Consider the following 18,663-nt stretch of genomic DNA (forward strand, 5'->3'; position numbering starts at 1 on the left):
CATCCATGTAATGTAATAACATAACTTTTGGAAATGCTTTCTTACTGGAGTAAGAGCAGCAGCAACATACATTTGACACATAGTAGGACTGTTTTTCATTCCCTATGGCAAAACTGTCCATTCATATCTTTTATAAGGCTCAGCTAAATTAACTCTGGGCACTGAAAAGACAAATCCTTTCATATCCTCCTTATCCAGAGGGATAGAACAGAATCAATCCTTAATGTCTATAACCCAAAGAGTCCATTCTCTAGGCAACTGAATAGGAGATGGAAGTCCAGACTGAAGAGTTCCCATAGTTTCCATCTGTTCATTTACCTTTCTTAAATCAATTAACATCCTCCATTTTCCAGATTTCTTTCTTACAACAAATACTGGGGAATTCCAAGGACTTAAGAGAAGGTTGTAAGTGTTCGTGGTCAAGTTGCTCCTGTATTATATCTAATAAGAACTGAATTTTATTGCTACCTAAGGGCCACTACTCTATCCACACTGGTGTATCAGTTTTCCATTTGATAGGAATAGGTGAAAGTGTTGTCAGGCCTTCAACAACAGCCCTGCCTAAAAAACTGAAATATTCATTTTTAACCCTAATTATTGCAAAATGTCTCTTCCCCACAGATTGATGGGGATTTTTTCAACTATACAAGGAGTAAAAACTCCTGTTTTGCCTTCAAAAGTCCATCTCATAGGGGCAACACTAACTTCAGCTGCTATTGATCCACCTATGCCAGACATGTAGGTGTCTGCCTTAATCTTTGGCCAGTGACTGGGCCAATGATTGTACGATATGCACCTGTGTCTACCAATCCTTTCAATGGTAGGCCATTTATATAGATCGTGAGCAAAAGTCAGTCAGCTGTTACAGCTGCTGTCTAGTATATTCCTGAATTTTGTGGCTTGGAGTCATAATCTGGGCGACTGACACCCGATTGCTTATTAGGAGTCTGTATTAGTAAACCTGATGCTACTACTTCTCCTGGGTGATAAGTCACACATTGTCTACTTGTATTAGTAACTGGGATATTATCTACACATTCCCCAGTTTCCCACATCGAGGAGGTGAAATAGTCAAGCATACTGTGCCTGGAGGCAAGGGATCCAAAGGCTGGAGAGGAACAGATTTCACTTCTCCAAGGAGTATCTCAGTTGTCCCAGCTGCATACAACTCTATTCTCCCCAATTGCAATCCCTTTCTCCCATCAGGTTGCTTCCTGGTTGATTGAGTATATAATCCCTTTCTCCCATCAGAATGGCTTCCTGGCTGATTTGTCATGTCTGGTACTGGACTTCTTGGCACTCTCTGGGTGCACCATCGGCTGCCATCATGCCCCAAATATTTTTTGCCTTGGGCCTCTCATCCCGTTTCCCTGAATCAGTCTACATTCTGAGGCCCAATGGAAGTCTGTTGCATTTTGGACATGGGGCTTTGGGTCTTGTTTTCCCACCCTATTTTCTCACTCTGTCTCTATACCAACATTGAGTTTTCAGATGCCCTACTTTACCACATTGGAAACATTAACGAGTATCCCTAGAAGTCCCATGTTCAGATCTTGGGAAGTCTGCATCATAGCCTGGTTATAAAAAGCATTTGTGCCCACTGTGGCACAGCATCTTATGATCTCCTCTAAAGGAGTATCTTTGCGCAGTCCTAGTATAATTCTTCTGCAAACCTCATTAGCATTTTCCTTAGGAAGTTGCTTTATCAAAATGTCTGTTACTGCATTTTCACCATTAGTTCTTGTGATAGCTATCTGCAAACGTCCCACAAAATCAGGAAAGGATTCATTTGGCCCTTGTATTATTTTTGTGAAGGCCTCACTCTTGTCATCTTTATTGTGGAGAGAAGCCCACGCTTTGACAGCAGCAGCAGCAATTTGCTCATATGCTGCTATGGTGTAATTAATCTGTACTTCAACATCTGCATAAGAACCTACACCTGTTAGTTGGTCACAGGTGATTGGAGTATGAACTCCACTTTGACTATTTTGTTGGGCTTGTATCCTACAGATATCTACATTCAGAATGCCACAAGAAGCTTTGTCCAGGTTCTAAGCATGCCCTTGCTATAGATTTCCAGTCATTAGGGGTTAAGACTTCAAAAGCCAAATTCTGTAATAACATCGCCAAATTCTGTAATAACGTCGCCAAATTCTGTAATAACGTCTTAACATAATCTGATGTAGCCCCATAAAGAGTGCAAGCCTTTTTCAGGTGTTTGAGGATTTCTATATCAAAAGTAGCATGTTTTCTACTTTCTTGACCTGAAGAGTTAAACTGTTGAATCACAGGAAAAATATGTGGTCTTAACTCAGTTACATCTTTCCCGTCTTCCATGGCTTTGAGTAGTGCCTTTTGCAATCTACTCATAGGAGCGATTGGATGCTGGGGGATGAGATGCTGGTGGTGTCACTCCCTCCCCCCCCCACTACTCCTTCTCCCTCCATCCCAGAAGGTGGAGTTGATGGAAGAGAGTCAATTATCTGCTCTGTAGGCTGGGTTGAAGCTGCTTTGTGGGATGAAAAATCACCACACCCTTGAGCCTCACTTAAATCTCCATGCCCTGTGGGGATATGGTCATTAATTCATTCATTGTCTTCCTCATTTTCCTCAGGCTTCCTCATCTGGCTGTTCCTTTTTTCTATAACTTGTAGGATTCTTTAAGGCCAACCGTATTATATTGTATACATAGAATGCTTCAATGGAAATTGAACAAGGACCTCTCTCATTGTAGTATGCACAGAGCTGTTGCCCGATTAATGTCCAATTGTCTGGAGAGATTTGCTCTTCCTCTAAAAACCAAGGGGAAGTGCGTTTTAATGTACCCAGAAGTCCAGCTATCTGTTCCCAAGTTATGATTAAGCCTTGTTCTTCAGTCAACTTAAGCATGCTTTCTATAGTGCCACCTCGGGGAATGGAGGAGAATCTTTTCCTAACATCTGTCCCATTTCAGCCAGAAAAGGTTACTAGTTTAACCCTTAACAAATACGTTCCCTGTTTTTCTATTAAAATACTCACCTAATTTCTTGGTCACAGGAGACTTATTCAGTGAAAGTAGGATCCTGGGTTCTCACATTGGGCGCCAAGTATCATGACCGTGTATTATAAAATCAGCTGGGGTCAGGAATTCAGATTAAGGGAAAATCCTTGATCTTTATTCTTTGCGGAGGTGAAGGGGAAATGACGATATGAAGTGAGAGCAATCGTGACAGGAACCGGGCCAGCAGTGCCTCTGCCTCTCTCACTCCACCCACAAAATCATCTCTACATCATCTCCTATACAACACATCAACTTGCACAGAGAGTGGGCGGGGCCCTTCTTTCTCCAAGCATATATTAATAGAGAATTGTCCAATTGCTATTTAGCCTCACTTGCTTGGGACCTCAGTGCAACGATCAAGAGCTTCAGCCCATTACACCCACATATAGTATCTTTTTTTTCTTTCTGTCACATTCTGTTCCATATATCCTATGATACAAAGGCAAATCATAGTTAATATAGAGATTTTATATTATTTCTGAATATCTCATCATCCTTCATTCCCAAGTCCACAAGTTAGCACAGCAATCAGTTGTAACATCTTGCAGTTGACAATACATTTTTATTTCCATGTAATTCTGTTTCATTGCAATACTTATTCTTTAAAGTAATTTGTCCATAAATATAAAGTGTGTTTTTTTTTTCTTTTCTTCCTTTATGTGAAATATATTTCTTGTGAGGTAAGGTCATAATAAGGGACATCTCTGCATTTCTCAGGCCAAATCCCTGCTTATCCTCAACCATTGTCTTCTCTCTGCTTGCTTGCAATTCTGAGTTTGCTTTCCTCATTTACCTGCCTGGTTTTCTGTAATAATCTTTTTTTTTTTTTTTAGCTCTAGACAATAACAATTATCCACCATTTTATTTTTGGTTTCTCAAAAGCTGATAAAATTATTGAAGATTAAAAATATGTATAATTACAAAATGAACACTTTAGGGATGTCCTTTGTACATATACCAAGGGGACAGTTGAGATTATGGCACATATCAACATAAAACCAAATAATTCATTTTTCAAATTTGTATATTCAGTAAACTTTATTTTATCCAGATATTATGTTATAAAGGTTAAATTCACTTTTCAACTTCTCATATGGGGGGAATGCTACCAACTAAGATCACCATCATAGCATATGACAAAAAAATTGTAACAGTTTTACACTTTACTGTTAGCAATAGCAATACTGTTAGCAAATATTTGTTTCTTAGAGGATAAGCATAGTTTTAGGTAACTGCCCGGTAGTGGCAGAATGTCTCTGCAACAGGAAGGAAGCTATGAAAATGTCCTATACATTTGAATTTCTCTGTTCTGGTTGGCTTACATTATTATTTTATCATGTCTTATGTTGACTTCTGGTTGCTGGTATTTTTTAAAACATTAAGTAAAAGGATTTTTATTTATTTGAAATCTATATGTTCTAAAATGTCTTTTCCTTCCCATTATGAATGTGAGATAACCCTGAAAGTATTCACGGATTTGCCTAAATTTAAAATAATGAGACATTTTGAAAAAAAGACATCATATTAAATGTAATTTTAAAATAATTTGTTCCTGATGCAATAAAAGTAAAATATTTATTTTTAAAATGTTATATTTAGGACATTGTAAAAGCCTTAGGATATGTGGATGGGGTAGGTAGATGTTAAGAAATCTTAATTTAAAAGGTATAAATTGAGATTTTAAAAAAATTTGGTTTTGTCCAGAGCAAAATTTTACAAAGATTTCTAGCAAGAGGACTCTTTAATGATAGTCCTGATAAGGTTACTATTCTCCTAGTGGTGTGAATGAGCCTTTAAAATTCTCTCTGTAGTGTCTGAAGAATGAAATCAACTTTCTGCATTACTATAATGTAATATCCCATATTATCTAACTATAATATCCGTTATCTCAAACAAAAACAAAAAAAATAAAAAACAATAAAATAAAACCCTGCTTCTAATGATAATGAAATAAATGAGAAACATTTCTGATAGTACCTAGCCAGTTAAAATAAGAACTTAGTTCTAAATTCCAAGGCAAAACAGGAATAATGATGCTGCATTTACTTAAATCCTGTAAGCCTTTGCTTCTCATTATGCACATGGTAGCTCTATGATTGGTTGGATAGCTCACTGAAATTGAATTTACTTTGATGTTACAGCAGCCAAAAGTTTGTTGAAGAAAGCAGATGGAGTAAAGGTAAGTGTAATAGGTGCTTTCCAAGTATTTCAGGTTCTGTGGTATTTTTTTGTTTCTTTTCAAATGTTATGTAGAATTTGATATTTTTTCCCTAGTATGATTCTGTAAAGTTACAACTTTAAATTTTAGATAATTAAGACTATGAAGGTAATGAGGTAATTTGCCATTTTAGAGAAATAACAGTAAAAATTATGTCTTGATAAATTGATTCCATTAAAATATTTTTGACCTGGCCGTTATATGTGAGTGTCTTCTTTCACTAATGATCTTAATTACGACAATGAACTGATAATCCTGGTGAAAGATACATAATAATGTGTATTTTTCATCAGTTGAAGTGAATGTAAATAATCTGGGAGGGGTAAATTTTCATAAACTCTAGTTGTTTGTCTTTTCCTGTCTCATGACCTTGGACCCTTTCCAAGGTGAAAGCCTGGAGTAAGTATTTTGAAAATCAGCCAAGAAGCCAGTTAACTGCACACAATTTTTTGGTTTCCTTTTCTCTAAGTTATTCCTAGAAAACAAATGAAATTCTAATCAATAATGTTTTGTATCTTTTTCTTCAGGTTTTACTAATTCACCACCTAAATTTTCAATCTTTTTATTTTAAACTGAAATTTCCAATGTGATGTATGCTATTTAATGGCTAACAAAGGCTTTGGTTATCCAATGAAGTTTTTTTACACAATTTTGTGGAACTGGGAGGGCTTAACTTGGACCATGAAACTCATGTAGAATGAAGATTTTCCAATACATTCCCCACCTGACTTTCCTGTCTTATGTAGCATAGATCTTCTTTCTGAAGACAAATCTATTTGTGTATTCCATACTTTGAAACTTTAAATTCCGCCAGTCACATTATCTTCTTTTCCTTTCTTTTTGACTGATCAATTCAGAAAAAAAGAAGTCCAGTTCAAGTGTTCAGGTGATGGTGAGAACCTTTATCTGCCAGACTTTTCCTACTATGAAACATTCACACTTTAGAAATGAAACAGATTTATTGACATCTTATTATATTCTTGTCACCTACAAGCATTATTTTCATCCATAGTAATACAAAAATACCTTTTTTTTTTTAACAAAAATTTTAAAAACCTTAGATTGTGATGACCACGTATTTTAAAATCAGCCAGAGTCAGGAATTCAGGTTAAGGGAAAATTTTCAATCTTTATTCTTTGTGGAGATGAAGGGGGATGTGATAGGACTTTGAGTGGCCGTGACATGAACCTCTCTCCCCTCTCTTCCTGCCCCTCTGCCTCTATCCACCAAAATCGTCCCTACTTCATTTCCTATACAAGACATTAGGACTTGCAAAAAGAGTGGGCAGGGGGCATTCTTTCTCCAAGCATATATATTAATAGAGTATGGTCCAGTTACTATTTAGCCTCACGTGCTTGGGACCTCAGTGCATCAAGTCAGGCCTCAGCCCATTACATCTCTCGCTTTCTTTTGTTTTAAAACACAGGTGGTCATGCCATCCCTGACTTCTCAGGGAGGTCAGAGCCCCCAAGGGGAGGTGATCACATCCTCCCTGACTTCTCAGGACAGGAGGTAAAAGTACCAAAAAGGAGGTGATCACGACCCCCCTGACTTCTCAGGAAGGGAGGTGAAAGCACTAAAAAGGAGATGATCACGACCCCCCTGACTTCTCAGGAAAGGAGGTGAAAGCACTAAAAAGGAGATGATCACGCCCTCCCTGACATCTCAGGAAAGGAGATGAAAAGCACCAAAGGGAAGTGGGGGTTGCTAGCAGGGTTCTGAGCTGAAGGGTCTTATTAGCCCCCACAGCAGAAATGTTGTTGCCACATTTGGTTAATTCCTTTCACATCCCTTATCTTCCTTCATGTTGAAAGGAGTTTTATTAGGTTAGACTGAGCCCAGATCGCTGTCTACTGGGCAAAATGAAGAGATTGCAGCAAATTGTTTGTTCCAAATGTTGTCAAAAGTACTACAAATATGGGAGTACAGATCATCTAATAATATAAAAGTTCAAAAATCCTAAATAAGTCTAGTTTATCTGCCACACAAGTCATGGGCTTAGCATGTTCATATTACATTTGTAGATATGTTTTAACATTTAAAATAGGCCCAAATAAAACTTAAAATCTGATTAATCTTCACTAGAGGAATTTTCCCTAGATTTTAAATATCAATGTTAAATCAGGGCCATAAAAAAGAAATAATCAATTTTTAAATTCTCATTTTAAATTTCCCATTATTATTTAAACACCAGATTCATGTTTTAAAAATAAACTGATTTAAAAAATACATAAAAGAACACCATAAAGGAAACACAGATTACATAAAATTGATAATTTTTTTTAATCTTACCCTTTGTTAATTCTATTGAGAGGCAACATAATATAGGAGGATAGAGAGTAAGTTTGAAACCAGACAGACCCAATTCTGATGCCTTCTAACTGTGTAATTTGAGCAAGCAACTGTCTGTACAAGTCAGCTCTCTAAGACTAAAAACTGAAGAGTATGTGCTGACCTGCAATAGTAAAGGGAAACTTCTTATATGGGAGTGGTTTCTATCAATGGAATTACAAACCCAGTCCCTATCTTTTTTACTTTGAACTTCAGTTTTACACATAATTAGTATTTATTGTCTAAAGCAAGAGCATTTTATATTTTGCTGGCAACTATGGTCACACTTAAATTTAAGTCCTAAATTTTTGTTTTAGGAAAAAAAAAATTTAGTCTTTTTTAAAAAATGTTTTAAAACAATTCAGTGAATGAAGATCAAGGCTCCCTTACTTAATATGTGATTTTTTTTAAAATTGCTGATGCCTCAGCAAAACAGAAAGACCTAATTTTTCCTTCTGGAGAGAATGACTGGATCTTTATGTGTGCATATATAAAAAAAATACACATATCCATAAATGTATGCACACATATGTATATGTTTATATGTACACAATATATATAAATATAAAGTAGCTGTTTGGTAGCCTTTTTTTTTTTTTTTTTTTTTTTTGCTGAGGCAATTGGGGTTAAATGACTTGCATAGGTCACAGTTAGGAAATGTTAAATGTCTGAGGGCAGATTTGAACTCAGGTCCTCCTGACTTCAGGACTGGTACTCTATCCACTGTGCCACCTAGCTGCTTCAGTAGCCTCACTCTTAAAAAGAAATATCAAAAGTAGATAGAAATAAAACAATTCAGAAATATGTTCTTAGATTCTATTTATTTTCCAGTGACATGAGAGTCATATTCACAACTTGGCGTTTATATATCCTGCTTCATCCTAAGAAACCCCAATATTTAATTAAAAGACAACTATATTTTTGCATATTATTTTTCCTAAATAGGAAATTATTTACACACTTATCCTATATTTTTGCTCCCCTAAAAAAAAAATATATATATATATATATATACACATATATATATTGATGAGGCAATTGGGGTTAAGTGACTTGCCCAGGGTCACACAGCTAGGAAATGTTAACTGTCTGAGGCCAGAGTTGAACTCAGGTCCTCCTGACTTCAGGGTTGGTGCTCTATCCACTGCACTACCTAACTGCCTCTAAAATATTTTTTTTTAAATTCTTTTATGCCAGAGCACAGATTGATATATTAAGTTTTATATATCTTGATCCTAAATTGTTCACTTACATAAAAATATAGCCAAAAGCTAGTGTAATTATCACTTATGACCAAAAACACATAAGGCTTCCTAATAACATTACCAGAGTTTTGTCTTTCTTCCTTTATGTATATGTCACTGAACTCATTGCTATATCTTGTTAAAAAGACATACATTACACACAATAATATATTTCTAATGACATAGTGTAAATTAATGCAACATTATATAAAACAGTAAAGTATTATTATACATAAAATAATTTTGACAATTTCTGATCTCTTCTGCCATTGATAAGTGACTTTAAAAGAATCTATGAAAAAAAGTATAAGCAAACAATCAGATAATGTTCTTTGTTTGATTTTTACCTGTTTTATTTGACTTTAAAGCTTGAAACATTAAACCTCTTCATGTGATTCTATGTAAAATATTTTGGCATTTCTTTAGGTGATATATTGCTTTGTTTATTTGTCATAATAATTAATATTATAATAATTATAATAAATAATTAATATAAATATGAAGAGGCTAGAGTCCCAACAAGATATCAGTTTCTATCCACCTTCACATTGGTAGATCTATGAATTTTAAAATATTAATAATTTAATAATCACCCTACCCCTCAGTTACACCCACACTGGTTTCCTTTCTCTCTGGAACTATTACACATATTACTGCTTCATTTCAATTGCTTGAATCATATTTGGTAACCTATGTATTGGGAGTTATTTAAGATCAAACTGGGAGTGATTTAAGATCAAATTATTTGACAGTAGAAGGAATGTTGAGAGAATGTTGGAAAGTACTGTTTAACTATAGTAAGGGTACTATAATAAATGAATCTTTGTTTTCTTTTGAACACCAATACATAAACAAATCCACTTTGTGTACAGAACATCCTTAAAAAAGGATGGTTATCTAAGTTTAACTCTTGAATAGGCTCATTTGAAATGAAATTTTATTCGTGTAGCAAATTCATCTTTAACAGTTTTTGAGCTGTGACAAAGCCCACACTTCCAACAGAAAACTTAAATTCTGAATCAAATTATCTATCTAAAAGATAGAAAGTCTTTTCTATATTTTGCTTTGACTTTAGATTCAGAATAAGGAGAATTGAAGAAGTCTTAATTGAGGTGCTCAACTGAAATCTAGGGAACCAAACTCAGAAACTTTGAAAATGGTTATACAGGCATTGCATTAATCTGAGTTCAGTTTTAAAAGCAGACTCTCTACCTGGTGTCTATCATGGCACCTTGACAACTCACTGAAGCAGCCAAGGTCTGATTTATCATGCGTCCATCATAATTATGGGTACCAGAGACTAGAATTGATCATCAAAGATGCGGGCCATCATGGTGTCTTTCTTTCAAGTTCATGACTTCATCTTCTATTGCTCTTGATCTCCATGTCTATTTTCTATATAGACATGCTGTGTTTTAGAAATATTGGCTTACCAGGAGGTTTAAGGCTTGTTTGTTTCTATTTTCTGCATATCTACAGATCAACAGCAAAACCAACGTGGTAACCAGCCCCAAAGAAAATATTCCTATCCCAGCGCTGGTATACCTGGATTCTTCTTTTCAGCCCAAACTTAAGTTCTTTACTATTTTCTGTTGTTCCATTTGTTTTCCTCACCATTGCTTCACTTTTTAAAATGTGATATATTTTTTAAGTAGTCTGTTCTTTGTGGCTTGTTTTTGTTTTATTTTATGAGGAAATCAGCAGCATGTTTTTCATTAGATTGTTTCATTTCTCAACTAGATGTGGAATTAAGTTATGTTGTAGTAGCTGGTCCTGTTTGCATGCTGTGCTAGAAATGGGAATAGATGTTCCTTTGAGTACTCTTAGCTGTTCTCCTGATGATGCTCTTAGCTTTGGAATATGTAAATGATGGTTGCCCCTGGTCGATGACTTCAAGAGGAGCTAAGGGGCTTGCTGTTAGAAAGCATTCAAGTAGGCCTTATTCATATTTCCAGTTTCAATCTTATGTGGAAGCCAGCAATGCTTTGGAAGACTTTTATTTTAATAATAGCTATTATTTATTTTCAAAATACATGCAAAGATAGTTATCAATGTTCACCCTTTCAAAACCTCGTGTTCCAAATTTTTCTTCCTTCCTTCACCCTATCTCCTTCCCTCGACAGCAAGTAATCCAGTATTTGTTAAACATATGCAATTCTTCTATACATATTTCTGCATTTATCATGCTGCACAAGAAAATCAGATCAAAAAGGAAAGAAAATAAGAAAAAAAGAAAGCAAACAACAACCAAAAAAAAGTGAAAATACTCCATGTGATCCACATTTAGTTCCCATAGTTTTCTTTCTGGATGCAGATGGCTCTCTTAAGTACAAGTCTATTGGAATTAGACTCATCTCATTGTTGAAGAGTCATGTGGAAGACTACTTTGAATGAAATAAAAAAAGGCACTATTAAATCTGAAAAGTCTTCATGTTCCATTCTAATACAGACAGTAATGCTATAAAACTTTGTTGGTTGTTAGAAGAACTTGGGCAAACATCAGGTGTTATCAATTTAATAAATTGTCAGGCACTGAATTATTTTTAATCTTCAAATTTAAGTTACAGAATTTAAGTCTCTGAATTTCAGAATGCTTCTCACAGTATACTGTGCTTTGATAAATTCTTTCTAGGAAACCCTTCTCATCTTGGAAATTTTCCTGTGAAGTATCATTCTAAAGAAGCTTGTCACATGTAATTTCACATTCAGGGAAATTTTTAAATAGAGAATTCTTTATTTTACATACAAAAAAAAAAAAACGTCAGGTGTGATGTTATATAGTAGTGCCATCTGTAAATTAGGAATAATAATAGTAACTTTCTAAGATTGAAATGAAAATAAAATGAGATATATGTAAAGCATTTTGAAAATTTTAAAGTGCCCTATTAATGCTAATACTTGTGCACTGATAAATCATGATAGTGTAGAGTAGCTTTATTAAATATTATAAGTCTCAAATAAAATAAGGGACATGTCTTTGGAACCTAAGAATGCTGATTCAGGGCATCATCTCAAACTTATATGGCTCAATCACAGTGTCAAGAAATAGAGTATTACAAAGTTAGGAAGGGACTGTCAAGGAAAAATAAACTATGACAGTAAAAATAGCAATGTTTATGTCAGTATTGATATTTGAACTAGTTCAAAAATCATTTTTAAAAATAAATTTTTATTTATTTTATTATTTATTTGTTTTTTTACATGAGCAAAATTTTCCTTGGTATTTTTCTCCAACACTTCCCAGAGAACCATAATAAATAGTTTCAAAAATTTTGAAAAGAGAAAGAAAAGGAAAAAAATTAGCAACACTGATCCCTAAGTACATTGTAGAAGGCTTAAAATACATGCTATGTTCTTCATTCATGAACCTCTCACCTCAGCATAGGAGTAGAGCAGGATTGTGTTCAACAAATACCCTCATTGATTGAAAGCTTCCCATATTTCTTTTCTGGAGGCATGTTTCAACAAGCATTTATTAGAAACTTATTACACATACCAAGAACAGGATAAGCCCTGAAGATGCAACTTCACAAAAGCAAAATTATTCCTGACCTTGAGGACATTATATGGTCTACTGGTGGGAAAATCACATATACAGAGAAACAAATATTAACTATATACAAAGTATATAAAAAGTAATTTGTGTACCAGGGAGAGCTCTTACAGTAAAAGGAAATATTAGAGAATGTGAATTAAGTTATAAAGTGGGGTAGGGATTCCAAGGGACAAAAGCAAGGGCATTCCATAGGGGTGGAAACAGCTTATCCAAAAGTATATATGGAATATTGTAACATTATTCATTTCTTCTTTCCAAAATCTTTTCAATATAACATTGAGAATTGTTCTTCACTTTTTCCAGTTTTATCATGCAAATAACACTGTGAAAGTACCATATTGTATGACAAACCACTAGAATCTCTCTAGTTCTTAAAGCAAATTGCCTCCCTCGGTATTCATTTTTGCTGATATTTGTCTACCTAGAGAATATGTTTGAATAAATTCAGATGAATTATTTAATTCATTCTCAAATATATTTACCTTTAGGATAGAGTAACTAAATCTTGAATCTTTTTTTCTGTTGTTATCAAAAAGATTCCAATATTTTCAAACAGTATTCAGTTCACTCTTGATTTTTCTCTATTCTTTTCTATTATAAGAATTTTTATTATTAGATTTATTTTAAATAAATAATTAATGTTAATAATTTTTAAAATTCAATTTTAAATTAAGTTAAAATAAATTTTAATATATTTAACAAAAATAATAAATTTATTATTAGAACTAAAGAGAATATAGCTGGGAATAACTATGAATAATTGTAGATAGAGAGTTAACTTTGTAACTTTGTTTTGGAATCAGGAAGACATTGTCTTCTTAATTCTGATAAATACTAACTCAAACATGTCACAATCTCTCAGGGTTCTGGGGCAACTGACACTTTAAATTAGTTTATTAAGGTGAGCAAGTAAAGCTTAAAAATAAGACACCTCCACAAAAGACCTAACACATTTTTAAATTTAATCAGCATTGTTAACATTTTCTCCATCACTTTTAAGTATAGACAGTTTGCCTCATTTTGTAGCATTAGAACAAGTAAATCTTCAGCCATAAAATTTCTTAAGCCAGTGAAAACACAGGTTATATCCCTATCGATCATTTTTCCTATAGATGATAAGATGATTTATCATCACTTCCCCCTTTACTCTCTAAATTATCCATTATGGAAATATTTTATCAGCACAACTGGATACAATTATACAGAATAAACTCTTAACGTTTAAAAATGAGAAAGTTAAAATGTGAAACATTGAGTGTTTCAATTCAAAGCTATTTATATTCCTGGACAATGAATAAGGTCTTTTTGCATGCTGCTACAGTAGGGAATGTTGTATTTTATGAGCTAATCAGGCAAAAAACTTTTCATCCAAGAACTTGTTAGCTGCAATCTCTTACTGCAGTTAACATTGCTTCTGCTCTTGTCATGGTTAATGTTTTCTTTTTTTTTTTTTAATTGATTCCCTTTGCTCTGTCCCTTATATTAGCAAGACAAATATACCAATGCAAACTGTTTCTTTCTCTATTTTGTTCTCACTCAGGAGCCCCAAACTACCGTAATCCACAACCCTGATGGAAACAAGGTATTCAGAAAAAATCAACTCCATCTTGCTCATTTTTTTAACAAGATGCTTTTACATACCACAAAAAAGTCAAACCAAAATGAGTTTCATTTTTGAGAATTAGGATACACATCTTCTTCATATCTCTTTTAATTTTTTTAACCCAAGGATTTAGTAAGTCTAATTTGTTTTAGGAACTTATGTTCAAAAAAAGTCTTGAAAGAAAAATCCCTTAGATCCCTTGTTATTTCTGAAGATGATTGTATATCTGAATCTTTTACATTTGCTCTTCTTTCTCTCTGCATGCTCATGCAGCAAACTATGGTTATGTTTTCTGCATGGAATAATAGATTTTGTTGCTATATTATCCAGCTTTTTGTAAGACTTTAACACTTACATTGACAGGAAGTTGTCTGGGTTTTGTGTAGCTTTTGAGTTTGGATCAGTTCTGTTGTCAAGGGTTTCATTTTTTAATTTCTATGTATTTGTTTTTCTGCATGACTTTGATGAGAATATGGGAGTCTTATCTCCTCCTATACATTGTATTCCTTGTCTTCTCATGTGCATTTCCTGAAAAGAAATTTCATTGCTCAGACTGAAGAACTAAAGGCCACATTATTTAAAATCATGTGGTTGCTTGGAGGGATAAATAACTTACACTTGCATAAGTAGGAAAGGAAAAAAATTTTGAATGTATTACATGTCTCTGATTCATTTGTTATATAGTTCATTTCATCCATAGAGGAAAATAGATGTTATTGATTTTCTTTGGCAAATTTTATTTTCAGTCATGGGCCATATTTCTCTGAGGGTGATTAATGTTCAAGACTTAGATTACAATTTTCCTCTGACATAACCTTAAATACCAAAAGTCTACAATACAGAAAAAGAAGAGGAATAGAGTTTTGGTGTTTATGGCTCTAATACTTTAAATTTATTGTATTGCCATGGACTTTAGATATAGAATTTCTTCAGAATCCTCAATTTTTCCTTGAATTCTTTGACAAGGATTCTTTTTCATGTGGGAAAAAATAAAAACAAAATCAAAACAAATAAAAAGAAATACATAGTTATTATTAAAGGTCATCAGCAGCAAAAATGAAAGACCAAGCATAGTGCCAGTGTGGATTTCAATAGTACTAGCTACATCCCTTGTGAGAGCTCCTTGCATGGTATTCTCTCTGCTTCCTTCCTCGATTTTGGTTTCACAGCGCATGGTTTGGCTGTGACCCTTACCCGCATCATGCATTGGAATCAAACTCCATGTCACCCTCCCAAAAGCATGGGATAATTTTCAATATTCAGTGCCTTTTATATGCTTGATTTATGCTTGTTCTTTCTGTGTAAATAATGTATTCAGTGGTTTTGACCATTTTTACTTTTTTTCATGTATTTTCGGAAAAAGACACTAAAGAGTTTTTTTCCTAATTGTTTTAAAAAATGTTTTTACCTTAATTGATCCCTAATTGAAAGCCTGTGCCTATTTTTTCACCTTATAAGTCATTTATATTTTAATAAATTAAGGTTGTATTTTTTCTTTAATGGCATGTTACTGACAAATATGGCAGACTTTTGTGGACTTTCCCCTCGCTTTCAAAAAATAAGATAAAGAAAAGATGAAAAGAGTCATTTTGGATCAAAAAAAATCATCGAATTATCATGCAATTTAAGAAATAGCCATATCTTTCAATATTGGCAGTGTCCTTTTATGTTTCTCACTAATCTTTTTGTTTGCTTGTTTCTTACTAATCTTTCACTTAATATAATGTTTTATTGATACACATGTTTTTTCACTATGGACTAGTTTCTGATTTAGAAAAAAATATATTATGACAAATCTAGTAATCATTGAAAGTTTATTTGTCAAAGCTCCATGTTTTTATATCAGCACAAGTTCTTTCAAAATCATATATATATAATGATATATATATATCCAGTTCTATTTTTCTGTTCCTTCATCAAATTATGGAATGGAATTTCTCCTTGAATATATCATGCAGAAAGAATATATGCACAGAAAGAAGTAATATATGCTGCAATGTAGAAAGCTGGCCTTGAAGTTAGGGAAATTTACATTGAGATACCATTTTTAACATGTACTGCCTGTGTGACAACATCTTAACTCTATGAAAATAAAACTTTACTAGTTTTATCTATCAGTGGAGGCAGTTTGTACATCCAAGATTATGTGATCAAAATATCATAGTTATTGCTATTGTTAATAATAGTTAGCTAGCATTTTTATAGTGCTTTAAGGTCAGTGAAGTGCTTCATAAAAATATTTTATCCTTAAAATAAGCTTAAAACTAGATGCTATTATTATTCTTATTTTGCATTTGAAGAAACTGAAGTTTAGAGAGGTTAAGGAACTTGTTTATTAACAGATTTTCTAATGGCGTATTAATAATAAACCTGGTAGATTTTTGTGGACTTTTTTTTATGATCCCCTCAAAAAATAAAAATAATGAAAAAATAAAATGATGAAGTCTGTTTATTCGTGTCAGAGACTAGATTTGAATTCAGGTCTTCCATCCACTGAACCACCTAATATTCAAACTTGAAAGTAATATTAAAGAGCATTGAATCCAATCCCTTTTCCCCCTGCCTTATTTAAAAAAGAGAATTGAGTGACTTGCCTAGTCACAAAGCTAGTAAATGCTGAGGCAAGATTCAAATCCACCTCTTGCTGCCTTCAAGTTCCCCACAAAGATGAAATCACAAGTCTAGACCTAAAAGGAAAAAAAGAAAACAATGTCGCTATGTATGGAACTTAACAAAGTACTTTAAAGTGATTATCTATTTGCTAAATAGTAAATTTGATGAAAAATAATTAAATTTCTCATTCTAAAGTTGGTATTTATTAATTTTAAATAGGGTTTCCCTAAGATTTAGAAGAGTACCTTCTTTAAAAAAAAAAAAGATAGAATAAATTAATCTAGGTCATTTGTTTATTTTTTTAAAATAAAATGCAGGATCTTTGGGTTCTACAAGCCATGTTATCACAGTATTTCCTTTTGAAATGGACAGAGAATTTTGTTCTTCTTAAAACCATTGTAGTCTATGTGCTCATTTGCATGTGTACACATTCACATATCTGGCCTTGGGATATGCATGTCCTATGCACTATAAGTTATGTTACTTGTTTAAATGGATGAGAATCCCAATATGAGGCTATCATATACATCTTAATTATATTTGCTTCTCAACAGGAGTCTACTGAGAGTTCCAATACAACCATTGAGGATGAAGATGTGAAAGGTATGATTGTACCCTAAACATTTGGAAAACTGAGACACATGTATACTTATATTAATGAACAAATATAGTCGTTTTAGAGAGGCCCCGAGAGACTTACATGAACTGATGCTAAGTGAAATGAGACAAAATATTTTTGCCTTTCTAAATGTTGTTGTAATAATGATATCTAAAATATATCATCAATTGTTTTAGATTTGCTAGAAGTTTGATCTTATGCAGTTTTAAGGCCTCACTTCATTTTTGTTTATTCAAGTAACATTGCATCAATGTATAATTATAATCAGATAGATTTCATGTAAAAATGTAAGTGAATAAATAGAAGAGCTGAATGTTATGTGGTGTAATGGTAGAGAGTTATTTTTGGAATCAAGAAAATTCCATGAAGTTCATATCTCACTCTAAAACCAACTGATTTAAGTAACCACAGCAATTATACAGCCTTCTAGTCCCCACACAACTAACTCTGTAAGACTAGAAGGTGCAAATTATGAGTTGCTGATCCATATTAGTAAAGATAGTTTTTATATTGATGAACTTACTGATTAGTACCAGAAACAAAAAAGTGTTATAAAACCCACCTGAAAGAATAGCTGTGAAAATGACAAACTACATATTTAGAGAACTTGGATCATCTGAAGTGATATTGTCTTCACAATGATATTCATAGCTTTTTGCTTTTCCATTATTAGGTGATTTCATGTATTTTTAGATTGCTTTGTGATGTTTTTATTCTCTTCATTGTATTTTCCTGGTATTGGATATGGGAGATTTACAAAATCTTATCATATTTACTGTTATTTCCTATTTCTGCACATATTTGGTACATATTCTGATATAATTAAATTTGCTTTTAAAATTGTTTTCTACCATTTGTTTTGGTTATATTATTTTGTTTCAGTTCTTCATAGTATTATTTTCCTTAATCTTGTACATGACACATTTTTAAAAATTTTTTTTGTACCTTTTTATTTACAAAACATATGCATGGGTAATTTGTCAACACTAACCCCTTTAAAACCTTCTCTTCCAAATTTTCCTCTCCTTTCCCCATCCCCTAGATGGTAGGTATTCCAATACATATTAAAATATATGTTAAATCCAATATATGTGTACATATCCATAAGTTATCTTGCTGCACAAGAAAAATTGGATCTAGAAAAAAAAAATTGAGAAGGAAAACAAAAATGCAAACAAACAACAACTACAGAAAGAGTGAAAATGCTATGTTGTGGTCCACACTCAGTTCCACAGTCCTCTCCCTGGGTGTAGATGGCTCTCTTCATTACTGAACAATTGGAACTGATTTGGAATCAATTCATTGTTGAAGAGAGCCACATCCATCAGAATTGAATATCACATACAGCTGTTGTTGCCATGTACAATGATCTTCTGGTTCTGCTCATTTCACTTAGCATCAGTTCATGTAAGTCTCTCCGGGCCTCTCTGAAATCATC

General features: G+C 33.4%; 1 protein-coding gene across 5 annotated transcripts in view; it reads left to right on the plus strand.

Annotated features, from left to right (window-relative positions):
- Positions 1-18,663, plus strand: part of CAMK2D (calcium/calmodulin dependent protein kinase II delta) — a 422,764-nt gene that overhangs the window by 368,668 nt on the left and 35,433 nt on the right. For 3 of the 5 annotated variants that reach the window (XM_051965934.1, XM_051965935.1, XM_051965937.1), the window contains 4 exons: positions 5,182-5,219; positions 10,314-10,373; positions 13,931-13,972; positions 17,161-17,209. In XM_051965934.1, the coding sequence (XP_051821894.1) occupies positions 5,182-5,219; positions 10,314-10,373; positions 13,931-13,972; positions 17,161-17,209 (189 nt within the window). The remainder of the gene's footprint in view (positions 1-5,181; positions 5,220-10,313; positions 10,374-13,930; positions 13,973-17,160; positions 17,210-18,663) is intronic. The other 2 variants (XM_051965936.1, XM_051965938.1) reach the window with 1 other exon arrangement.

The sequence above is a fragment of the Antechinus flavipes genome, chromosome 6, assembly GCF_016432865.1.
Source record: "Antechinus flavipes isolate AdamAnt ecotype Samford, QLD, Australia chromosome 6, AdamAnt_v2, whole genome shotgun sequence".
NCBI classification, from domain to species: domain Eukaryota; kingdom Metazoa; phylum Chordata; class Mammalia; order Dasyuromorphia; family Dasyuridae; genus Antechinus; species Antechinus flavipes.